Raw genomic sequence first — 24,268 nt, forward strand, 5'->3', positions numbered from 1 at the left:
TTACTTGATGGAGGATAGGATCGATTCCTAATAGCGCTACCATCTGAATGAAGTCTGGCTAAGCTTTAGATGTACACGAAGTATTTAAAATTACATGTGTCACATGAAACAGACAAGGGGCCAAGCACAGGATGTATCCTGCTGGAGCGTTGATGATGCGTTAACCTTATGTCAAACAGCGAGAAAAGCCAGCAACAAATAGGATAGTGTGGTTGAATTCTTAAATCATCGTCTCGTGCTCATTGAAGAGCAGTCGACCGAAAGTCTGCAGATGACATGTGGAGGGCAGAGGGCTACTTGTGTGTATGTGATTAGCTAAGGAGGGCATAGCCTCTGTACGTGGAGATCAACCATGGAGGACCAGTGGGCGAATACCTGCGGCGGCGGTTGGCGGATCTGCGTTGCGTTGCGGGTTTGTTCGTGCAACAACATGGTCTCCCGGATGAGGTCCCTTGTCATGTGCGCTGACTTGGTTGCCCTAGGCTCGTCGTTTGGCCGCTATGGCGAGAGATCTCTTGCCCTTCTACGAGGGTAATCCACCTATCCCGGACTTTCCTCCCACAGAGGAGTCGCGCCGCGGTGCTAGAGCTCAGCTGTCCTCTTCGGACACATCCAAGTTCGCTGGGATGTGGCCGTTCTTTTCTTGTCGTCCCCCCGCCCCCGATCGGGTGTTCGGGCACTCCTGCGGCGTCTGTCTCTTCTCTATCGACGGCGTGAATTGCGAATTCTGGGACGATCGATGTACTTATCACGAGATTGTAATCACCTGAGCAGACATGGGAAGGGTCAGCGGGATAGAAGGGTCGGCCATCAAAAAGGAAATGAGAGGAAACCAATACCAAGTTGCCTCTCGATAGGATGAAAGGATAGGGATGAGCCAGGCAGGGGCCGGCTAATATTCTAGAAAGATTCCGACCGTCGTTTCATGTTGACCGGGGCAGGCTGCTGGTGGTTCAGGCATTTACACATCTCTACTTTCAGAATACCTATGAGATTGTATCTCATTGCAATGAGAAGCAAGTATGGGCGCCTGCGTGTTGTAATAGTACCTATGCGGGGTGCTTGGTAACTGGCGAAGGAGCTAGGTTACGATACAGCCTGGGTCGAGGAGTATCCGAAGGGCTTACTAGCATTTCCGATGTGCGATCTTGTTTTGATCAAGGCCTTGACTTATAACTATAACGGGATGGGTTGCGTTCATTTTTAATATTTAAACGTTGGTGAAATCCTGTTAACCAAGCCATCGCCTTCTGGATGCTGGCCAGGCCAAAGAGTACCCTACCAACTTTCCCAATTATGACTACTCCTCAATGTCCAACCCACTCATGCCGGCAACCTGGTTAAAAGATTTCAAAAGTCCCTGGCTGGTAGGTTGCCAAGGTAAATTTCTTGTGCTTGAGCTCCCAGACATAGACACGTGTAATTCTGTATTCGGAACTTGCATATTTCGATACGGATTCACCAAATCCAGACAACGGAAAGGCAGCCTCAGGCGGAGGTGCGAAAAATAACTTCTAGCCTCAGACTTTGCTGGATGTAAAGGACGGCAAAGAGGCTCGTGGTATTATGCCATTAGCGAACAGAGGCCGCGCCTGGGGCTCTCGGGGTATATGTACATAAGCAACGGGAAATCCATATGGTACAGCGAAACGCGGCTCCGAGCCTCAACCTCGGCATCAAGCGATATCTGCCTCAAAGACGAGATTGCAGATCAGAGGTGAGAGGATGAGGGGGAAAAAAAAGGGGGGGGGGTCGAGAAGAAGTATCGCAGAGTCTACTCGTCGTCGAGTATTCGGCTTGCTATCTGGCCGAAGATAGGAACCTCGAATCTAGAGGAGAGAGCGAGGGAGAGAACACTTATTAGCGCATGGGTATTATCGCAGGGAGGACACATTAGCTAGGGAGGGCGGGGCGGGGAGAATGCTGCTTACCGATCTAACGTGTCGGCGTCGCGATAGGCCCGCAGGGCGAGCCAGACCATCAGAAACAGGTCGGCTATGGCGAGGACCCAGCTCAGGAAGGAGGACCAGGAGAAGACGAGGTGCACAATGAAGACGACGGTGAAGAGCAGGCTGGACTGCCACGCGTGAAACCTGCGGCACGGGGAAGAGAGTTAGCAGATGCGGACCGGCCACGCGCAGCTTCAAGGTAGTATGGGGATCTTCTGCGGCTGCGGGAGGAGAGGGGCGGGAGGGGGGAAGGAAAACCCGTGCACTTGTGCAGAGCTCGTCTCCCTATCTAGCCCACAAGGCCTGCCCCTCCCTCGCTCCGTCTCTTCTTACTACCCCCTCCTTTCTGCTTTGTGCCGCTCCTCCTCCTCCTCCTCCTCCTTTGTACCCATCACCGCAGGACCGCCGGCTCCAAGTTAAGATGGCGGTGAGAAGCGAAAGAGAGAGGGACTCACCGGACGAAATCGCTCTTGCGCTCGAGGATCAGCAGCACGATGGCGCCGAGCGGGGGCAGGGCGAGGTAGGCGAGGCAGGCCTCGTAGTCGAGGCGGATGCCGAGGCTCGTGTCGAACTCGCTGACGTAGCTGGCGCCGACCGGCGGGACCTCGGGCGAGTACCCGCCGCCGCCTCCGCTCCCGCCACCGCCGCCTATCCCTATGGCGGCGCCGGCGGCGGACAGGCTCGGGCGCCAGGAGCGCTGGGGCTGCGGGTGCTGGAGCGGCGGCGGGGTGCGGTAGACGTGCGGATGTTGCTGGGAGGGGGAGAAGGGCCGCCAGCGGTCGTGGGTGCTGGCGGTATTGTTGTTGTTGTTGTTGTTGTTGTGCTCGAGCGAGGTGCGCGGCGACGCGACGGCCGAGCGCGGCGGCGAGAACGGCCGGCTGTGCTCCGGCGGCGACGACTGGTACGGGGCGAAGTCCATCGTTCGCGCGGAGCAGGAGGCGATGGTAGAGGATCGGCGGAAGGAGAGTGGAGAGAGAGGGCGTGCGTGGCGGTGGACGGGAGGGGAGACGTCTACGGGCGAGGGAATGTGGAGGAGGACGATGATGTGGCGTCGAGTCGAGTCGGCTCCTCGGGCTGGCCAGCTGAATGGCAGCGGCCTCTGCGTCGATTGTGTGTCGGGATGGCGAGGCGGCGTCGGACCTGGTTCTCTCCCAGAATGCAGAATGGCGGGACCGCATGCGACATGGTGGTGGTGGAGGTCGGACGACTCGACTTCATGTGAGGCACCTCGAGGATGGACAAGTAGGTACCTATGTACATGGGCAGATGTACCTAGATATGGGGACCGGACCCGCAGTGCTACACCACCTGGGAAGTCGCTACCGAGGCGCTAGTGTCGTTCCAGCATGGCAGGCGTGCAGACGGCGGCGTGTGCGGTGATTATTGATAGATGCATATCCTGATGGATAATAGCTCTGGTATGCATCCACGGGGTTATGCGTATATCTTACAGGTACCTACGTACAAGTCCCCGGAATTATGCAGATCTGGCCGCGGGCGTTTATTGGTCTAACATTGGAGATGGATAATAAACCGTGTTTGAGAGAAGTCCATCGAGTCTGGTAGGTTGGTGGCGACAATCGCAGGAGTATGGTTGACGGCTTTTTTGTTTTTTATTCTTATTTTTATTTAATGGACCTAGGAACCGCTCTAGGGGATGATGGCAATAGTCGTGATTTGTACAGTTTGTAGCTAGGCACCTAGACATACCTAGGTACCTATGTCCCGCGCGAGCCGCCAGCGCCCTACGCGCTCGGCTTCTCCGCCGCCGCCTCCTTCTTGGCGCCTCCGTTCGCCTCCTCCTCGAGCTGGGTCCGCCTGCTCTCGAGGGCGAGCCACAGGCCCTTGCTCTGGCCCTCGAGCACCGTCGTGAGGCCGAGCCCGGCGTTCTGCAGCATGGACACGAGCTGGGCGCGCAGGCTGCCGACGCCGCCCTTGATGCTGCCGACCCACATGACGCCCTCGTTGTCGAACACGCGGCCCTCGACGCGGCCGCCGACCAGGAGCAGCTTCTGGAAGCCCGTCTGCGCCGACAGGTCGTAGTAGCCCGGGCTCTTCTTGCGCGACGGCGGCGGGTAGGCCGGCGACGGCGCGAGCACCGAGAGCACGGTGGCGAGGTGCGCCGGCGACACGGCCGGGAAGGTCACGGCCGCGATGGGCCCGATGAGCAGCGGGCTGATCTGCGCGAACGCCGTGGACTCGGTGATGTCGGCCTGCTTGATGGCCGCGTAAGCCGCCTCCGAGAGGTCGTGCGTGTAGGTGCCGGGCCCGGCGGCGGCGGCGGCGGCCTTCGGGTCGAAGAACTCGTCGATCTTGAGCGCGACGGTGAAGATGCGCGTCCGCAGCACCTGCAGCTCGATGGCCGGCGCGATGTCTATCGGTGGCGGGTCGCCGTCGGGCCCGGCCTCGGGCACGGGCACCTTGGCCAGGGCGGCGCGCAGCTCGCGGCGCACGGCGGCCAGCTCCACGGCGGTCATATTGTTGTGCTGGAAGAACAGGATCAGCGGCGTCGAGCGCAGCATCGCCGTGTACGATCGGAGCAGCTGCGCCTTGCGCTGCTCGGGGCGTCGCGCCGAGGGCGGCCGCGTCGGCGGGATGTAGTCGTCGGGCAAGACCAAGGACGAGAAGGCTGCGGGGGCCGACGACGTGCTCGTGTAGTGCCTGGAAATAGTCGTTGTCGTCGTCGTCGTCGTACTCGTCGCTAACTTGGAGCTTTGGAGGAGGAGGCTGGGCATGGGCCGGCGGGAGCTGGCGGCCCTCCGGAGAGCTCTGCTCGCGCTACTCGGCGCAGAGCAGCAATTGAGTCGCGGAGGCATCGCGAACGGCAGGGCACAAGGTGCCCGAGGAGATCTTGGTATTGTCGCCTCCCGCCACTTCGAATCCCGTGTTGCCTGTCACCTCTCCGGGCTGTATCGTTTGGAATCGGACCTCGTTCTGTCTTTTTTTTCGGCTTTCGAAATTCATGATGGTCCCGAATGTTCATTCGTCCAATTGGTTCAGTGCTTGGTATCTGCATAACAGCCCACCACGACATACCTAGGTACTTAGGTACCTGCCACGCCGGGACTCATGAAGCTCCCATCGTCGGAAGTGGACGGAGTTATCTCGCTCCGGCTCCGATCCAGTCCCTTCGTTAGTACGAGATAGAGCCGGCAACATACCTATCTAGCAGCTTTATCGGGCCATCTGCCGTCTGCCACCGCCACGACGGCTACAGATCTAGCTTACATAGGTACCCCTAGTACACATAGCTAGGGGTCTCTTCTCCCCACCACACGCAGCCCCTCGATACCGATCGCGGGGCATGCGTCATTCTACTCGTTGACCCTGTCTGCTTTGGGTATTCCGGATATATTCCAAGGTACCAATAAAGAAATAGGTAACTGGTCGAGGATTACCCTCCTCGCTGTATGCATGTCACCCATTGAGTCACATGTGTAGATACGGCGAGCTCCCCAAGTCTTGAGCCTCAATTGACGGCTTACACAACTCCCGCTGTTGTCCTTTCTACCGTCCGACATCTAAAGACGCCTATCTCGACCGTGCGGCGGACTCATCTAGAGCACCCATCACAATGGCCGACAGCGACGGTCAGGGCGCCGCGCTTGTTGACATCCGCCCGCTCCTGCAGCGCCTATGGCCCGACCCGGCGAAGGAGAAGGTCACCGCGAAGGAGATCTCTGAAGCACTCGCCCACATCTTCACCAACCGCCTCAGCCCCGTCCAGACCGGCTCGCTGCTGACTGCCCTGCACTTCACGGGCTGGGACCGCCGCGCTGATGTCCTCGCCGAAGCCTCGGCTGCCATGCGCCACCACGCCGCCAAGATCGACATCGCCAGCCTCGAAGCCGCCATCGCCAAGCGAAGGAGACCCGAGGGCAAGTACAACGGCGGGCTAGTTAGTGCTTCCTTATCCTTTCCTCTTACCGTCCCGGGCCCGTATATACCTACAGAGAGATAGCTCTCTATAGACGTGTTATTGAAGACAGCAGCGCTGACACCCACCTCTGGACAGTGTGACATTGTGGGTACGGGCGGCGACTCCCACAACACGTTCAATATCTCGACGACGTCGTCGATCGTCGCGTCGCCGCTGCTGCTGCTCGCGAAGCACGGCAACCGGGCGTCGACGTCCAAGTCGGGCTCGGCGGACCTGCTCATGAGCATGGAGCCGGTGCCGGCGCGGCTCGAGCGCATCACGCCGGCCACGATCGCCTCCGTCTACGCGCGGACCAACTACGCCTTCCTCTTCGCGCCCGTCTTCCACCCGGGCATGCGGCACGTCGCCGCCATCCGGCGCGAGCTCGGCTGGCGCACCATCTTCAACCTGCTCGGCCCGCTCAGCAACCCGCTCGGCGACGTCGTCGAGGCCCGCATGCTCGGCGTCGCGCGCGACGACCTCGGCCCCATCTTCGCCGAGGCCCTGCGGCTCGCCGGCGCCCGCAAGGGCCTCGTCGTCTGCGGCGCCGAGCAGCTTGACGAGGTCTCGTGCGCCGGCCCGACGCTGTGCTGGCAGCTCGTCGAGCGCGAGGGCGGCGCCGGCGCCGGCGTCGCCGTCGAGCACTTCACCCTCACCCCCGCCGACTTCGGCCTCGGCACCCACCCGCTGCACACCGTCGCGCCGGGCCGCGAGCCGCGCGAAAACGCGGCCATCCTGCGCCGCCTGCTGCGCGGCGAGCTCGCCCCCAACGACCCCATCCTCGAGTTCGTGCTGATCAACACGGCGGCCTTCCTGGTCGCCGCCGGCGTGTGCGACGCCGACGCGAGCGCCATGGGGCCCGGCGACGACGGCCGCGTCGTCCCCGAGCGCGGCCCCGGCGGCGGCCGCTGGAAGGAGGGCGTGCGCCGCGCGCGCTGGGCCATAGACAGCGGCGCCGCCTGGCGCCAGTGGGAGGCCTTCGCGCTCGCCACCGACGGCCTGCCCGCGGAGTAGGGGAGAAGGGGGAGTAGCGGTAGGTTCTTCTTCACCCCCGCGGCTACGAGTGGACGACGGCTATACGTTGGGGAAGGCCGGGGGGTACGACTGATATGTATAATCGAGGAGGTGTGTAATAGTCATCGTATCAGAACACAAAAAGGGGGGCGGCAGAGCCACGGCGGGGTAGGCGGGGCGGGTGATCTTGGGACCAGGCGTCTGAGGGCACAGCGTGCTCGCATCGTTGAGATAGACAGCGAGAGCCAACACCGAAACTTTCGTACCGTCATCCCTTAGTAGCACCATCGCGCGTTTGTGACAGACACATCTATCTATTCCTTCTGGAAAGAGCCTTTCTCAGCGTATCATTGTGGCCCCGCGCTAGGTTTCGGGGCCGGGAACAGGTATCTAAAGACGGGCGTGCATATTTGGCGAGCAGTGTTCCCTTCGTTATTTCGTATAAGTACAGCTATAACTACAGGAAGGCAAGAATGGGGTAGAGGGGTGAGATGGCGGCAGCCAACGAACCCGCCGCGCCGTGCCGCCCGTCTTATTGTTCTTCTTTTTGACTCGGGGGCGAGTATACTATGTTTCTTCTTCTTCTTCCTCCTCCTCCTCCGCCCAGGAAGAGCCGAGGAGCTCTTTTTCCGCGTACACAGCGGATGTACCGAACACACTGGCAAGTCTATACAAATATTACGACTGGTTTCGCGGTCAAACCGTCGCTCCTCCTTTGGCTAACTTCGTCCTAGGAAGTAGGTCGTGTTCAAAGGGGGTGTCTACTTCTTAGTTTTCTTTCTTTACTTTTCGGTCCCCGTCTCTGCCTTTCTCCCTTCCTTCTTCTGCCTCTTCCGTCTCCCTTTCGTGCCTTCCGCATTTCTGTTGGCGACACTTGGCCCCAGCGTGGCTGGAGGAGCCCGTCCGGCAGTTCGCCGCGTGGAGCGCTAGCTCGACAAGACGCCGTGGACTGTGCCCTTCACCGTGACCCCGCCCTCGATGAGCCGCTCGCCGATGCCCGTGTCGCCGCCGCTGCCGATCTCGAGCCACCGACCGAGCAGGCCGTTGCTCTCCTTCGGCTTGACCTTGAAGTCGCGCGTGCCGACCGTTATGTGTGGCACCTTGTTGACGCAGGTCCACTTCTGCTCCGCGTCTACTAGCCTCACGGCGATGGCCATGATACGGTCGTCGAACACGACCCGCTCGAGTATCACTTCGCACTCGCCCAGGGCCCCGTCCGCGGTACCCTTCTCAGCTTCAAGGCTCACATACCGCTGCCACAGGTCGGGGTGTTCTCTCGACGAGGCGCGATGCATGAGCGTGACATGGAACCGAGCCTGGATGCGTCGCGTCTGCTGCAGCTGCTTGTAGAATCGCTGGGTTTCAGGGTCCGTGCCCTTAAAGGCGGCTTCTAGTGCCTGGCTCACATCCGGAGTGGGGATGGATATGGACATATACTCCAGTGGCTTCTTCTTGGCGGCCGTGGGCTCGGAACCCTCAGCGTTGGAACCCTCAGCGTTGTCTCGCTTATCCTGCTTTTGCTTGCGCGCCGGGATGGTATGTCTCAAGTCGGGCTTGTAGTCCTCGATGGCAGCTTTGACGGCTTCGTCCATCGCTTCTGCACTCGGGATTTCCGGGACCAATGCTGGATACTTTCCGTGTAATTCTCTAATCACCGTCTCCACGTTTGCTCGGCTATCTAACGTCGGATCCAAGTCAATGACGAAGTCGAACCCGTTGTCCGGACTTTTTGACGGGTCGCACGGCTCGAATCTCGACAGGAAATTCTCCATAATTTTAATGACCTTAGTTTTGTCAGAAGCAGCCTGGATGGTTTGGTGATTGTTTCCCCGGTTCAGCACCCGTTGTTCGGTAACTTTCCGAACCGCGTCGAAGTCGCTATGGGAAAAGTTCAGGGCGATCATCGTGACGTCCAAGTGGCGTTTCCTGACATCTTCGAGTATTTGCTGTCGTTCCCAACGCTCCGAATTGTTTCGATCCGATATGACGACCGGGTGCTTCATGAGGAGTTTCGATACTGAGTCGACCATCTGAACGGGGCGCTTCGGTCCCCGAATGTTGTCATTCTGCACGAGGCCCCAGCCAAAAAGATGCGTCAATGCCACGCCAACGGTCGTCTTGCCGCACCCAAGAGTAGCTATAGTGACAAGAACGACGTCGTTTGCAATGGTTTTGTCGTCACGTTCGTCCGCGATGTTGGCTGCCTCGGAGCCCTTCAAGTGCTTGAACGCCAGGAAGTCATCACGGAGAGGGATAATACCGTGGTTCGCTTGATACGCCTTTCCTAGTTTGGGGTCGGCTGCGAGCCTCTTTCGTGCGTACGCGAGGTATTCCTGCGTGATCTTCACATGCTTCCGGATCTTTGGGGTCTCGCCGGCGATCATGGCCTTCGTGCATTCTCGCCACTGTCGATACATCAAGTACGGCTCTTCGAATTTGTACTTGAAAAACCAGTCAGTGAAGGGTTTCTTGTCCGGGTCGGTTGACATCTTGCAGCGAATAACAAATCCCTCGACGGGCCGGCCATCGTGAGAACCAGTCTCGGCGACCGTCTCCAGGAAAGACTTGACAGAGTTGACGTCGTCAAACAGCTGGAGCCCAATTTTACGGAAGCCCCACTCCTCGGCAAACTGGTGGACGAGCTCTCCAGAGTACGTCAGGAATTCGGGTACGTTGACGTTGATACCATGGAGGTAGAGACCAGCCACATCCGGGCCGTAGGCGAGGATGTGCTCCTCAAACTCGTCGTCACAGAGTTCGGCAACGGCGGTCACGTTTCTCCGCCTCAGTTCCTGAGCAAACTCTTGTCGAGTCTTGCCCAGACTGGCTAGCTGCCTGTCGATCCATTTCTCGCCGGCGCCAGCATGGCTGAGCTCGACATCGGAGCGATCTCCGGTAGCATGCTTGCTGCAGATCAGGAGAGTGCCGTCCTCGAGGCCACTAATGAATATGATACAGCCGTTCTCTTTCAGGGTGAGCTCGTACGGGCCTTTGGTGCACTTGAGTATGGTAGGCCATCTTGTTTCGGGAACCTCGAAGATGTTGAAGAACTTGTCGTAACCCCTGATAGCAATTTCCTGGCCTCCGTTGGTCTTGGCAGTGAACAGCCCGCGGGCGTAAGTGGGTAGACCAGACTTCTTGTAGTTCCAGTCATGAAGACGCCAGGAATCGACGGTGATGCCGGTAGGTGACCCCTTGACCTTGTAGGTGGTCTTCCTAGCCCGGGCTTTCGAGGCCCCAGAGCCCAGCGCGCGGATCATAGTAGCCACCTCGCTGGGATCCTGGCTGCGATAAGGTACGTTGGAGGACTCCATGGTCGACTGTTGGCGGCAGGTGTGCCTTGAGACGGTGTGCGATGTTGATTGTTGTAATGACGTCGTCAACCGAGCCCGATGCGGGTGGGTGGTAAGAGGGGAGCAGCGTAGCCCGCGAGACTGCAAACGAGGATGGCAGGTAGAGAATCGGTTGACGAAGGCGGGAACAGCTTGGTGGAGGGGAAAGCTGGAGAATGCGGCGCGGGTCCCTAAAGGGTGCGACCCGAGTCGACGACGTAAAGCTACTGCTAGAGGAAGTTGCACCAATCAGCACACCCTGTTGGAAGATCTATCTCCGGTTCCCTCACGCTTGAGGTAGGGTAGAACTGTACATGCCCGTGTGTGCAGATGGACAGCCGATGCAGGCAACGGAGAGAGGAGTTGTTGCGAGGGTGGCGAGCGAGCCAGGCTGGGAGGGTTAGGCAGTTATATGACAGGTTTGGTGGCTTCACAACGCCAGATGCAGCTAACCGGTGCAATGCGGGAAACGGGCAGAGGGAGGGACGGAGGATAGGTAGGTATGATAGGCGTGACAGCCATGATGCCTGAGGTAGCTACGATGAGGTGTCGAGAGTACGATACGCGCAGCTGGGGATTATGACTAACTCGAGGCACGAGACTGATCAACCCGGCGTGGCTCAGAGACACCCTCGCCGTCGACCGCCGGTGGGGCCTACACAGGTCGCCGGGGGGTTCGGTGCCTTGGTCCTAAGGTGTCTGACGAACAGAGGATGGACAGCGCCAGGATCCAAGGCCCGACCAAGACCCAAGACCACGGTTGAGTCGGGGGTGTAGACGGGTAATACCTCAGGCAGAGAGCAGACGTGGGTGGGAGAGAGGTGCGGCGGATGACTGCCACGGCGAGGGCTACGTACCTTGCAACATTGGTCCTCGCTGGGTCCAGGTCTGGCTCCAACCTCGAGCCCAATACCGGCAGCGGAGGCGGCAGCAAGCCAGTAAGATCCCCGGGGACCTTCTGACGAAAGAGAGAGGGGACTGGCGGAGGAGAGATGAGCCTGGGGAAAGATAAAGGAGGTATATGTGCAGCTCTGCTTCTTCGGATTGTGATATAAATTCCGAGTTCCCACGCCCAGAGGAAAGAAACTTCCAATTCTGCTAACGATAGATGGAGTCGCATCGGCATAATCTAGATTTTTCGATAGATACATAAACTCCGGGGTGAGAAGTGGCGGGGGACCTAACAACATTCTTACCTAATATACCCAAGATACCTACATCATGCAAGGTACCTCTAACAGGTACCTATGTACATAGGTACCTCTATATAACGTATGCCCATTATCCCGTCTGCCTATAGGTACCTCTCTAGGTACCTGCCTAGGTAAGTAGGTACCTGCTTCTGGCTTACCTTTGGACGCGACCTGCCTGTCATTTCCAAGTGGCGTAGGCCTTCCGAGTTCCGTCTTCGTCTCCCATTCCGATACTCAACATCCATCCCGTCCACAACCCACCCTCGCGTGCGAGAGACCTCATCGTGCAGACCGAACGGCGCACGGATGCATATACCTACATCTTCGTGCTCGTTTCCTCAATTGCACGCCGATCGGCCGGCTAGCCACCACGGACAAACGAGCCTGTCGTCTCCCCCAGCTATAACACACCAACTGTGGCCTCTATGCACCGAACGTTGTCGTATTAGCGCGTGTCTATAGTTTCCTGCCTCGCCAGAGGACGCCATCGCCAAGGCGTTTTCCCGGTCAAATCCCGGCCCCAGATCGTCGCGCATTACAAGTCATCCATCCTGTGATCTGGCTTCGTAGTGCTCCGGCTGGGCGCGGCGCAAGCAGCGCGACGCGCGCAGCACGTCTAGACAGACAAGATGGTGAGATGAACGCGGGAGTTCCCGACCGACGTCGAATGCTGATAATCGGCGTAGCCAGCCTTTTCCGCCATCAATGTCGAGCCTGAAGAGAGTATTGACGAGGAGATCGACAATACTCGCGAGATCCAGATCGACGAGGCCTTGAAACGCTTCCAGGCCGCCCTCAAGCTCCATGCCCAAGGCCCCAAGCATTACCCCGATGCCTCTCTGGCATACGAATCGTTATTCCAGTCCGATATCTTTCGATATCCCGAGAGTGCGACAGATTTCGATCGTGCCGAACGGCAATCCGATCCTCGTAACCTCGGCCTTGACGTGCCTTTCCCGCAGCCGCTCGACGTAGCCCAAGCTGATATCGACGGTAGTGGGAGCAGCCTACCACAGACCCTCTACCTTGCCTTCAAAAACCATGGCCAGTTCATCCTAGACAACATCAGACATGAATTCAAGACTGAAGCGGACCGGGCATCTATCCTGAAGGATGAGAAGGTGCTTGCGGAAGCCCGGAAGGCGTTACATGAGTTCAGCGTTGCTTTGGACTTTGATCCGTCCGATGCCGAACTGTGGAGGAGAGCGGCCCGTGTGGCCGCGTTTCTAAACAGTTCCAGGATTAGTCGATATTGCCTCGAGGCTGCCATCGAACTTGACGATGATCCGGCCGTCGAAGAAGTCGATCCCCCCTCTCTAGCCGAGGCACTTGCTGGTGAACAGTTGAAGGAACAATTGAGCATCTTATCCGACCATCTTTCGCAATCTCACCCCATCATGACACCATTCCTCAAAAAATCGTTGCCGGAATCACTTAGGAAGTACCTTGATCCCTTGCCATTCCTCCCGGACCCTACGAAATCTCTCGCCCTGGCGGCACTGCCGACGATAGAAGGTGAGCAAGAGCTCCCACGCCTCATTATCAAGGTCCCCGTGGCTTCGTGGACCGAATTGGGGATGGCACTTGTGCGTTCGGTCGCGAGCATGGGCGTGTCCGGCCAAGCTGTCACTTTGGATTTCCCCGAGATTCCAGACCCTCAAGACGAGGTTCAGTTGTTGGTGGACAGACCGAAACCCGGGAAACCCGAAGGCGGCGGGACGACCCGGCTCGCTCTGGGAGCAAAGGTAGCGGCACAATCCAAAGATGACCAGAGCGACTCCCCGAAAGAGAGCAGCGCCGATAACGGCAACGCCGCAGAGGACACGCGTGCTGAGCGTAGCGTCTCGGTTCTTTCCCGGAAGCGATCCCAATCCACTGCAGGGCTTCCTGATGCGGTAGAGGAAGAGGTTACCGACCAGAAGAGGAGTAAGAGAATCCGACGGCGAGAAACTGCTGGCGAAGCTATGGACGCGAATACCCAATACGCCACCCAGCTGCAACCATTCCAAGCCGCCGATCAAAATCTCTTTCAAATGACTCGGAACTTGATAGAGAACTTGGGTGTCACCGATCGCGACACTCTCAATCGACTTGGCGAAGTGCTCGACTCTTGCGCCACGGAAACCCGCACTGCTAAACTTGAGCGGCCAGCCCTAGTTGACCTGCGCGATTCGCTCGTGAGATTCGACGAGGAGAGCACGAGGGTGGTCCTCAACAAGAAGGAGGCCACGCCTGTCGGTTTCTCTTCATTTCTCGAACACTCGAAGCCGTCGTCTCAAAATAAACCAGAGATGCCCGTGTTCCACGAGACGAGAAGCCTGAAAGCTTTCGTCGAGAAAGTGAATGGCGGCTGGATGGCGATTCAAGATGTCGCTTTCGAGTGGGTTAAGCACATGTGTGGTACTTACCTGACGAGCAAGTGGTCAGATGGTATGAAGAGGGCCGTGGTTCAAGTTATCAGCCATCTTGACGAGGACATTTGGAATCGCGTACACTACGAACTCGAGTGCCTCACTTCGTCCGAGAATCCGATGCAGGCGTGGGTAGCGGTCGACGAAATCGTCCAGATGCTGTTTGAACTTCACTTGGATGTCTACGAGCGGATAACAAATCCTAGCAGCGCTGTCGACTTCGCTATTCGTGCAGAAACTAAAGGAAGATTGGGACGATGGTTCGCCCTCGCTTCGAAGATGTCCCGCGATCGCTCTGACACCGTAAACCATTCCCTGTCGGTTCGTTTTTTGTGGTCTGCTGTCTTTGCCGTCACTCTGACGGATGGCGTGTCAGGAGATCACGTCCTCCAGTGTTGGAAAAGCCTCCGCGACAGCCTCGGCGAGGAGCACGAAACTGTCGACATTCGACTTCCGAACAACGTCATTATGCCAGAAGTCTCAGCGCTCGCAGCGGACAGGGAGATATCTAAACTTACCACCATGGACTTCTTCCTCGGGCTGTTCCAGAACGACCTCAGCCATCCTGTCTCTGTCATAGAGAGCCTCGAGCCTGTCCTCAATCCCTCATCCGTCTATACGTCAACGAGTAACGTACGAGCATCCTCTGCTCCGGCCGGCGATGATGAATCGGAAGACCTAACCCTCAGGCATAATAAGCTGCCAATCTCCGAGACGACGGACCAAGGACTTCTAGATCTTTGGAAATTCTTGCTTGGCACGAGCACTGAATTAAGATTGTTCCTGTGGAATCGTCTGGGGGAGGCGTATGAGGCCATAGACTATAGAACGAAACAGTTCTCCTGTCTTCTCAAGAGTATCGAGATGGTGGTTAGCGACTTCGAGCACATCTCCTATCAAGCTATGCCTGTCGAGGCGCGTCGGCCCTTGTTCCTGAAAATGCTCAAGTCTCTAGACGATCTACTGATCCGGGCGCTCTCGATGGCCCTCAATGACGCGAAATCTTTCGATATTATAGACGACGATCACCTGAAGTCGAGCATGTCAGCTTTGGCGAAGCTTTGCTGTATCCTCCACGTGTCTTGCATGTATGAAGACGAAGTCCGTGTCGGCATGAAGCAGCATGCCTCGAATGGCGCAACATTCCAATCGTTCTTGACCAAACTTCGCGAGATGCAGGTCAGGAACTGGTCCCTGTTATATACAGTTCTCAAAGCCGGAATTTCTCAGAATAGGGAGGGATTTACCTCGCCAGAAAACGATCTTGCTGACTACTTGGCGGCAATCCATCAGGTCCTAGGTCTCAGGAAGTTTTGCAAGACATCCAACAAGATATTCCTGAAGATGATGCGAGTCGAGCTGTTGAAGCAGCACCTCATCGACAATTGGGAAGACTACCTTGGCCAAGTCCTTTATGACCTGTACGGCCTGAAGCTCGGAGTCGGCCTAGGCGAGGTGCAGGATCATGGGTGTCCTCCGGAAAAGTTAGAGCGACGGAATACGACGGCTCTCGTGGAGAGGATATCAGTTCTCGCCAACCGCATGCCCATGAAGGATTTGCTCAAGTCTGACCTCAAAAACACGATCGAGCACATGCAGCAAGCCATCGGGCAGACCAAATCCAACCAGCAATTCATTCAAAATCTCAGGATATTCAACCAAACCCTCCAGAGGCCTATATCGGAACTTCGCTTGTATCAAGCTCTGAAAGGCAACGTTTCCATGGATGCGGTTACCGTAAATACGCCAGATAGCGCCCTGGCTAGGCACAGATGGTTCTTTCTCTTAGGCATGATCGCGTTCACCAAGTTTAAGGGCGTGGATCTCAATAGGAGACAGACCCCAGGCGCCACTGATGACCTTCGGCTTGGCGCCACGTTCCTCCGCCAGCAGCTGCAGTTCACCCCTGATCAATGGGATGCCTGGTTCAGGCTCGCCGAATGTTTCGACTACGAACTTGACGAGTCTGTGCTCTGGACTGCGGATAAGATGAACAAGGAGAGGGCGGAGCTGGTGAAGTTCCAACGAAGTGCGATACACTGTTACACGCTCGCTTTGTCGCACTCTAGGGGCGTGCTGTCCAGCATGCAGAACGATGATATCCACGACCTATATTACAAATTCGGCATGCGCATGTACGCGTCTAGCCGGGAGCCGTTCGCTATGGAACCGTTCCATCACCCGGAACATAGGCGATTTGTCATTCTCGAATCCGGTGTAGAGTCTAAGGAACTTCATTCCCAGATGCAAGATTACAAAATTTGGAGATACGCCCTGCGGCTGTTCGTGAAGGCAATGGAAGTCAAGCCGAAACAATGGCAGTAAGTGATCACCCCGATGCAGTGTCGTCATTTTTCTTCCTCTGACGGTTTGGTAGGAACCCATACATGGCTGCCAAATGTATCTGGAAGATGTACCAGAAACAGCCCCTAACGTCTCTCGACTTTAAAGACCGCCGAGATCGACCTACAGTGCAGAATGTTATCGATTCCCTCGAGAAAGCAGTTAAAGTCGTTTCCGCACTGCCCAAGCCGCGCCACGGTCAGGACCCGATCTTGGAGCCTCATTATAAAATTGTCTCGATCTTGTACAAGCTCGTCGTGCGAGGAGATATACCGGCGCAAGAGGCAGCCGTCGTGCTGCAGCGTCAACCGTACGCATACCAGAACGGGGAACATGTCGAGATTAACGAACCCGAAGACTGGGAGTCGCTCGTCATCAAAACGCTGACCCTCCTTCGCGAAAAGGACAGGTCGAATTGGCAGCATCGTATTATCATGCGTCACGCCAGGATCCTGTTCGACGAGAACGCGGAAGAGCAAAGTGTCGCCCAGGCATTGGCCGCATTTAGCGTCCTGAGGGAATCGATGCTGACCAAGACTATGGTGATGAATGTGTGGAAATGCGACGCGGAGCGGCCGGGTCGGCACCACGTCTACACCGAACAGTATGTCCGATTCGTCGTCAAGCTCTTGGTCGTTCTGAAAGACAGAGTCAACTTTGAGGCCATGCTTCGCCGCCTACGCAAAAAGGGCGCAGATTTCTACCACTTCAACGATCTGTGGCAGACATGCTGCCTCGCGTACTTGCGGCTTATCCGCCAAACATACCAGATCTCTCCCGTTATCGAGGACGAGTTCAAGATGACCGCCCCTGAGGAGTTTGACATCATCACCGCCAGAATCGGCGACTGGTCCTCGGATTCATCTTCGTCTCACCCCGCACTCAGCGCCATGCAGGAAACCATAGAGTTGAAGAAGCTCAATGCCGGATTAATGAAGGCCGGTGCTATCGACGACCTGATCTGCGACTGCTACACAGCCTTGTACTTTGAGGTTGGGAAGTCTCTTCCCGGCCCCTCTGTTTCTACTCTGATTGCAGAGAGAGAGCAAGCTCGGCAATCTGAGAAGGCATCAGAGCCTAAGCCTGCCAACCTGTTGACCAGTCTGTTCAATCCTCAATCCCACGAAAATTCAGGCGCGGAGGGCGCCGCCCCTGACTCAACCACTACGAACGCAGAAGGGGTACAACGACCACGCAAGCCCGGTATTCGGAGGGCTGATGTCCTTCGCAGAGCAGAGCAGGCGGTTTTGCGTGCTCAAGAAGGCCCGAAGGCCGCCGGTGCCAAGTCCCGCGGTTCTGTTTCTGGTAGCAAGACGCCTGTCGTGGAAGAGGGCAAGGAGGGCGAAGGGAACGACGACGCCGCACCGGAGGACGACGTAGAGATGAAGGACGAGGAAGCCGAGGGCGACTTGAGCTCAGCCCCTGGAAGTGTCCACGATTCGGCAGACGACGAGAGTGATCTTAGTGATGTCCCCCCGGACGATGTGTTGGATGAGGATGAAGCTCAGCAGCTGATGTTCCCCAATTTGGTCCGCAGAAGCACGGGCGCTGTGGAGAGCGACAATAGTGACACGGAGGACGCAAGCTCTTCCACTGAGGATGTTGAGGAAGCTGAGGAAGTTGAGGAGGCAGAAGAGGAAGAAGTAGATGAAATGAAGGAAACCGGAGAAGGCGGAGAGGAAGAGGAAGAGGAGGAGGATTAGGAGATGAGGGTAATCCTTAGTTACATGAGAGGGCACGTTTTGTATGATACTCTGGAGCTGATTGATACCAAGATTCTAGACCACACTACGGGATAACAAGAAGAATCCAGAATTCATGTTTGTCATAAGAAAATCCGCTGCTGAAGTGCAGTATTGCTATGTCAATATTCTCTTCACGCCAGTCGTTCATTTGCACCCCCAGTACTACCTCGGAATCCCAGCCTGTCGCGTCGGGATGGAGGGTCTGTTCGCAACTTCTGTAGGGTGGGTTTATTATGGTAGGGCATGCTGATTTTCTTTCCGCGTTAACGATAACAATAGCCGTTAATATGCTTCGGCTTTATACTGGCAACACAACTTGTGGCACAGCAACGAGCCTTGGTGCCTGGGAGTGTTGATATGCTGTTGTTGATTGTATATTACCATGTGTGCGCACAGTAAAAGGGGAGGGGGGCGACGGCAGGTTGCTAGGGGTTTCGCAATATTCATAATCACTTGACTGATCTCCTCCTTGCCTCAGTCTTAATCACTTTTGACTAACTCTAATCTTTTCCGCGGACTTCTCTCCTCCTTTTTCCTCCAGCACAACCTCACTTACTCTCGCCGTCTGTCTCTCACTCCCATCACCCCTAGAGATTCAATTACACAGACACGAGTCCCGCATCCACCTCCTGACCATTCAAGGTATTGCTACCCATCCCGAACCTAATATTGTCATTCTAACCTTTGAAAGCTTGGCCACCTCATCAAACGACAACAATCACAATCCCTTCCACGACCTCGAAAGGACGAGCCAGGCCACCATGGACTCCAACATCCCCCTCACTTGGGGTGGGCTCACTATCCTCCTGACCGTCATTATTTTCGGACTCTGCGTCATACTCGCAGCCAGCCTTATTTCATCCGCTCGAACTACGTGGGTATATGACGAACTGTACGACGACCCAGAGTATATCCGCTACAGACGAGGCCGACCTGGACGTGATACTACCCCTTGGGACTAAGGGTGGCTCCTGCTACTCCTTCCATCCGAACAGGAAAGACTTGTCATCCATCAAGGGTGCGGGATGAAAACCTCAGGATGGGGGAATAGAGAGGCGTCGGTCGTGTGCTGAGGTGTCTGAGTCAGGGTGGAAAGCATGATGATGGGAGGGGAGTTACGTGTATGGATGCTAAGACCGTGCCATGGGATCGGGCTTAGGGCTGGAGTGCAAATCACGTCTACGCCTCTAGTATTAGTGTGTTGATGGCGTACCTGTCAATAATTATACACCTCAACGATTCTAATACCTACTACACCTACACAAATTCATCCATCAAACCTGGCATCTAACTCTGATGTAGAACCAAGTGAAGGCAAGCCACCACACCTAGGGCATGGTATCCACAACTACGTGTAGTATTTACACACCTGCCTACGTTACCAAGCCATATATCGCCGACATTGCTACATTACATGTCGTCATACACTCACCATCAGCCGATACCTGCCCCTAGAGACGACGCCAAGACTCAAATCATCAGCTCGTACTATCCGAACAAAAGCCAGATTTTCTCCCGCCGCAACGCCCATCAGATCATCAACAATCCAGATACACAGCTAGAGGAAGAAAGTCATCAGCATAATCTGTCCGGCCTCGGGAAGGCGAGAGAGACGGGCGAAGCCCCACTTACCGTTCGCGAAGAGGGAATAGTTGTCGGCGTTCATGAGGGCGCGGTCGGGGGGCAGGGCGACGCTCTCGTTGTAGCCGTAGGCCCAGTCGTTGGTGTGGGGGCTGTAGAGGCCCTCGCAGTGGGTCATCTCGTGGACGGCGGTGGTGGCGCGGCACTGGCGGTGGCAGGCGGGGGGCAGGGCGGGCAGGGCCTCGAAGAAGAGGGGGCAGGCGACGACGGTGTCGAAGCTCCACAGCGTGTACGCGTTGAGCGGGCCCTCGAGCTCGCAGATTCCGTAGTAGTCGAAGCAGTAGAAGCGCGAGACGCCCGCGTCCGTCGTACCGCACTCCGCCGCCGCGCGCTCCAGCCGCGTCGCCACCTCCGCCCGCGCCGCCGTCTCGTTCGTCCCGAAGTACTCGACGAACCGCGCCGACGACGCGTCCGCCGCCTCCGCCGCCGCCGCCGCCGCTAGCTGCGCGCAATCTGCTAGCGCTGCTTCTGTCGCTGCCGTCCGCTCCGCGCTGCACCCCGGCTGCAGGTTCGTCCGCGCCTCGAGCCCCGCCGCCGCCGCGCCGTCCGCGGGTTGTAGCGCTCGCGGCACCGCTGCCGCTGCCGCTGCTGACACCGCGAGCTGCACCTGGTTCGACTGGAACTCAAGCGCTGGGCCTACTAGCGTGGTCGACCCCGGCCGCGCGACCGGCAGCAGCCCCGCCGCCGAGAACGTGTACGTCCCTGAGTGCGGGAATTCGTGGACGGGGGCTGCGCGGATGGTGGTGCTGACGGACCCGGACGCCTTCACCAGGACGAAGTGCTCGGGTTTAAGGGCGTCGTGCCGCAGGCTGGCCTCGATTCCCTGGAACTGCGCCTCGACGCCTGGACTTACGTCAGTGCGGGTTCGCCTCCGGATTCCTACCTAGGGGGGGGCAGGTAGGAATATATAGGTCGGTAGCGTACCGGCTTCGTCTACTATGGACACCTTCTGGATCGGCAGGACGTCGTCGAGGATGGTGCCGACCTTCAGCAGGTTGAGGTCCTCGCCGCCGACGTTCTTGATGGTCGCGACGAGCTCGGCGACGCCACCGCCTGCCGCGGGAGCCAGGGTCACCTCGAGCGGCGAGGACGCCCTCGCGCGGATGCCCTTCGGGACGTAGGCGTGCGCGTCGACCGTCGCGGCGAGGCTGGCTGCCGCCAGGAGAATCCGGGTGCACCGCATGGCGAGGAGGCTAATGTGAACAGCTGCTGGTCTTGCCGCCGGCCGGGAGATGACGGATTGGCGCGCATCGCTGCGGAAAGCGGTTTTGTGACGCCGTCTTTATACGATTGAGGTCGTGTCGTCGCGCCTCCTGCGCGATTCCGAAACGGGGTCTCATCTCCGCGTGGAGAAAACCTCGTGTTCGGCGCCGAAGCGCGATCCCAGAGCTCGCTGCGACGCTGCTGGCCAGGGGGCAGGGTTCGGTTGCTTCTGCGATCCCGGGTTCCGCGAAGCAGAGCGGTCTGCTAGTATCGCGTTGGTAGCGCATGATGGTTAAGCAGACTTAGTAGGTTATGCGCCCATGCGCCAGACAAATCTGGGGTTCGGGTTGAGCCAAGGCTTCGGTTTTCGGACCTGTCACTATGCCTAGCTTGGTTGGGGAGTTGCCAGGGGTAGAGGAAAGGCGGGTTTGATTCCGGCTATACGAGCGGATACGATGCTATTTGAGATTGTATGACGACCCCTTTTCCACAGCCTCCCTTGCTTCAATATGCCGAGTTGGATTATGCACGTGAAGCTTAATTGAAGTCAGGGGCACAGGTATGCCTATATATATCGCACTTTGACCGTATTCACATCAACCCATGTTGCACAACCCCTTGTCTCCTTCGATCTTCACATTCCTACATCGAACCACTTCCTGCTTTTCCTCTGCGCACTCTTTTACGGTATCACCTATGCTGCTGGTGATCTTTATGGAGTCGTCGGTAACCTGAAGACCCACAACCAAAGGTAACGAATCCTCCAGCGGTACCGAGATCGTAGTAGACCAGTTTAGAGAAGGACTGTTCCTTAAACTTAGAAAATCGAATTTCCGAAAATTCGGTCGAAGGAGGAATTCCCAGGCGCTCGAATTGTCGTCTGTGTAAGTCGCTACTGCCCAACTGGCCTGACCATCTTCAACTGGATAGGTCATCACGAGGATGCTCCCGTTCTGATCCGGGTTGTGGAATCGGAGCAGCATGAGCTCGTCGGCACCCAAATGTGCGGTCAGAAAGCCGTCGTTAATCTCAACGGCTGGGGGGTAGTAGTCCCAGAGGATGTAGTCCAACGAATACAATAGGCCGAAAATAAGCTGTATATGTCTGGAACACTCTGCCAAGCGAGACGAAAGTCTCGAGCTCTGGATATGGTCAGGTGGAACAGAGATGTACAAGGGAATCTCAGTGATCCCCGCAGGTAAAGGGAAAGGTAATGGGAAAGGCGAGTTGCCCATAGCCTTCTCGAAAAACTTGACAACAGATGGTGCTTGTCCGGGCAATAATACTTCGCAATCTTGGACTGGCATGCCTATATGCAGGGGGGCTGACTTTAGGATATCCATCGCAGAAAATATGGCGAGATAGAAGCTTCTTTGGGAGTCGCCGAGGCTAATGACTGGTAGTTCAATATGGAGTCCGGAATGTGTCATCATGTAGTGTTTTCCTAGACGTGTTGATACATATCTCGACTTGAACCCGCGGAAAGCATCTGGCGAATCGGCAAGCACCTTTAGGCCTCCAACCTCAGACAACGTCCTGGCGGTCCCGGAATGTCCATCGCAAAACCACTGTGTCCAACCATTCCCCAGGCTCCACCAAAAGACAGTCTGGTCATACATTGTCCTTATGATCTCTTGTTGCAACCTGAAGAAAGCTCTGTCTCCTTCGCCGTATATGAGGGGCATTTTGATCTCACAAATTCCCAGTAAGCTATAGGCCCTATCCTCAATCCTGGTCGTTTCTCTTTTTGCTGCCCAAGACAGTCGCTCGGCTATACTCGCTGAAGGTATATATGATAGTGGCGTTTGTACTGCGGCCAAACTAATGCCAGTAGTTTGTGATATCGCATCTAAGAGATCTTTCCGTTCGGCAATGAAGTCCCAGTTTTTATCGTAGAATTTCATGCGAGTTGGTGCGAGTAGCTCTTGGAGCGTCCATCCTCTGTTGAACCAACGGCTTTTCCTAAACGTCGAGTTTTCTCTAGAATGGTCTTCATCTTTGGTGACGTCCGCCAAGTATACGTAACAGACCCGGGATATGCGGTACCATGAAAACATAGAGTTGATGGCTTCCGACAACTCTGCGCTGTCTCTCTTATCGATGCAGCAGGTGTCTACCCATGCCCAATCGAGACCTTCTTTTTCAGCGGTTTGACAACACATATCGATCTTGGCCCACCCAAGCTTCTTCATATATGCTGTGGTATCTAAATCTTGGAGGATCACCTCTTCGCTGCCCCAGGTATGTGACAAGATCGCGTATTCTGGGGGTTTCGTATTGAAGAACTCTTTCAGTTTTCTGCTGTGAACATCTATCAGCCGCATGATGCCTATCTTTCTCCGGTGTGAAGATTAAGGTAGGTAGGGTGTCTATTGCCAAAAATTCAGAGTCCTGGTAAACAATATATATCCAGCTAAATTTTGTCGATTCCGGACATGGTGGCTCCGATGATGATAACTCGACGTTGAGGCTGAAACATTTTCTATCAAATCGCGTGAAGGATCGCCAAGAATTTGTTGAAGATCCCATCCATTGCTACTCGGTAAATCCATGCACGCCCTGTTAAACGAGCGGGTTAGGGTGTTACTGGGTGAGGGCTTCATGTGAGCTGACATACAACGAAAATTCCAATAATACGGAGAAGCGGGGAGGGGCGCCAATACTACCACACACAGAACACAGCAGGAATATTTATGCATTTCTGACTTTCAAATATTGCCTATAATTTCAACCCTTAACCTCGGGTGTACCGTAAGAAACAGGTCAAAGGCACCGCGCAACGTGCCTTGTATTGTAACAGATAATCGACCGATCGCTTCTAGAATTCCCCTCAACGTGACACCCATTATATCTAAGTCTATGCTATCTATTAGTCGGTAGGGAAGACATTCGGCAATGGGAATCAGATCTTGATACAGGTATAATTACCACTAAAGACTCCTCCTGTAAATACCTCTATCATTTCGTGACCCGTTTAGAAGGTCTTTATAGCATTATGTAATAACAGGGGCCACGTAGTAGAGCACCTAGGGCTCCTAACAAAGCCCTGTGATTGGTTGATTTGACGAGGGCACGAAACGCCACGCAACGCAACGGCGTTTTGACTGCAAAAGCACTTGTATTTAAAAGCTGCTGAATTAGCTGTTTTAGCACCTAATATAGTTTTTGACTCCTTTCAATTCGACAGTCAGGTTTAGCTTCTAACGTTTTGCATGCCTTATATCTAAGGCAGCGAAGCCACAGGAGCGAACCCGGCCACAATGCACAGTAGTTAGTTTCCGTAGGTAATCATTGAGCCTTAGGGCAGCATCGTGGAGCCACACCCTGAGTCAGGGATCATTGCCGATTATACAAGCAGCTGGGCATGCAACCAAGCCAATACTCCTTTATCTCCTTCTGCCGCCCTACAATTGTTTAAATGCTGGCTAGCTCGTCCTCACACTCCGAGGCTCATATTCATCGCTCCTAGGAACTAGGTATTTCACGGTACACCTTTACTCGGGCCGCAACACTGACCG

The 24,268-nt window shown here is 56.1% G+C and overlaps 7 protein-coding genes across 7 annotated transcripts; 2 read left to right on the forward strand and 5 right to left on the reverse strand.

Annotated features, from left to right (window-relative positions):
* Positions 1 to 1,774: 1,774 nt before the first annotated feature.
* On the reverse strand, positions 1,775 to 2,868 carry GGS23DRAFT_597292 (uncharacterized protein; the record flags this gene model as incomplete). Its single annotated transcript, XM_051518600.1, has 3 exons — positions 1,775 to 1,829; positions 1,932 to 2,093; positions 2,405 to 2,868. The coding sequence occupies 3 exons, from the start codon at positions 2,866 to 2,868 to the stop codon at positions 1,775 to 1,777; spliced, it is 681 nt and encodes a 226-aa protein (XP_051371197.1).
* A 639-nt stretch (positions 2,869 to 3,507) lies between these two features.
* On the reverse strand, positions 3,508 to 4,946 carry GGS23DRAFT_570459 (uncharacterized protein). Its single transcript, XM_051516514.1, has one exon. The coding sequence runs from the start codon at positions 4,763 to 4,765 to the stop codon at positions 3,695 to 3,697; it is 1,071 nt and encodes a 356-aa protein (XP_051371198.1). The 5' UTR covers positions 4,766 to 4,946; the 3' UTR covers positions 3,508 to 3,694.
* Positions 4,947 to 5,523: 577 nt separating this feature from the next.
* GGS23DRAFT_597294 (anthranilate phosphoribosyltransferase) lies at positions 5,524 to 6,882 on the forward strand (the record flags this gene model as incomplete). Its single annotated transcript, XM_051518601.1, has 2 exons — positions 5,524 to 5,847; positions 5,965 to 6,882. 2 exons carry the CDS (start codon positions 5,524 to 5,526, stop codon positions 6,880 to 6,882), a joined length of 1,242 nt encoding a protein of 413 aa, XP_051371199.1.
* Positions 6,883 to 7,712: 830 nt separating this feature from the next.
* Positions 7,713 to 10,528, reverse strand: GGS23DRAFT_78364 (tRNA ligase). Its single transcript, XM_051521279.1, has 2 exons — positions 10,507 to 10,528; positions 7,713 to 10,441 (listed from the first exon to the last, which is right to left on the reverse strand). The coding sequence occupies exon 2, from the start codon at positions 10,194 to 10,196 to the stop codon at positions 7,809 to 7,811; it is 2,388 nt and encodes a 795-aa protein (XP_051371200.1). The 5' UTR covers positions 10,197 to 10,441; positions 10,507 to 10,528; the 3' UTR covers positions 7,713 to 7,808.
* Positions 10,529 to 11,612: 1,084 nt separating this feature from the next.
* GGS23DRAFT_570461 (uncharacterized protein) lies at positions 11,613 to 17,997 on the forward strand. Its single transcript, XM_051516515.1, has 3 exons — positions 11,613 to 12,039; positions 12,094 to 16,139; positions 16,196 to 17,997. The coding sequence occupies exons 1-3, from the start codon at positions 12,037 to 12,039 to the stop codon at positions 17,862 to 17,864; spliced, it is 5,718 nt and encodes a 1,905-aa protein (XP_051371201.1). The 5' UTR covers positions 11,613 to 12,036; the 3' UTR covers positions 17,865 to 17,997.
* A 1,083-nt stretch (positions 17,998 to 19,080) lies between these two features.
* GGS23DRAFT_78500 (Deuterolysin metalloprotease family-domain-containing protein) lies at positions 19,081 to 21,117 on the reverse strand. Its single transcript, XM_051521280.1, has 3 exons — positions 20,472 to 21,117; positions 19,539 to 20,390; positions 19,081 to 19,464 (listed from the first exon to the last, which is right to left on the reverse strand). Exons 1-3 carry the CDS (start codon positions 20,728 to 20,730, stop codon positions 19,445 to 19,447), a joined length of 1,131 nt encoding a protein of 376 aa, XP_051371202.1. The 5' UTR covers positions 20,731 to 21,117; the 3' UTR covers positions 19,081 to 19,444.
* A 7-nt stretch (positions 21,118 to 21,124) lies between these two features.
* Positions 21,125 to 23,387, reverse strand: GGS23DRAFT_570466 (HET-domain-containing protein). Its single transcript, XM_051516516.1, has one exon. It carries the CDS (start codon positions 23,072 to 23,074, stop codon positions 21,347 to 21,349), a length of 1,728 nt encoding a protein of 575 aa, XP_051371203.1. The 5' UTR covers positions 23,075 to 23,387; the 3' UTR covers positions 21,125 to 21,346.
* Between the last annotated feature and the right edge of the window lie 881 nt (positions 23,388 to 24,268).

Source organism: Durotheca rogersii (assembly GCF_024521655.1).
Source record: "Durotheca rogersii strain YMJ 92031201 chromosome Unknown GGS23scaffold_12, whole genome shotgun sequence".
NCBI classification, from domain to species: Eukaryota; Fungi; Ascomycota; class Sordariomycetes; order Xylariales; family Xylariaceae; genus Durotheca; species Durotheca rogersii.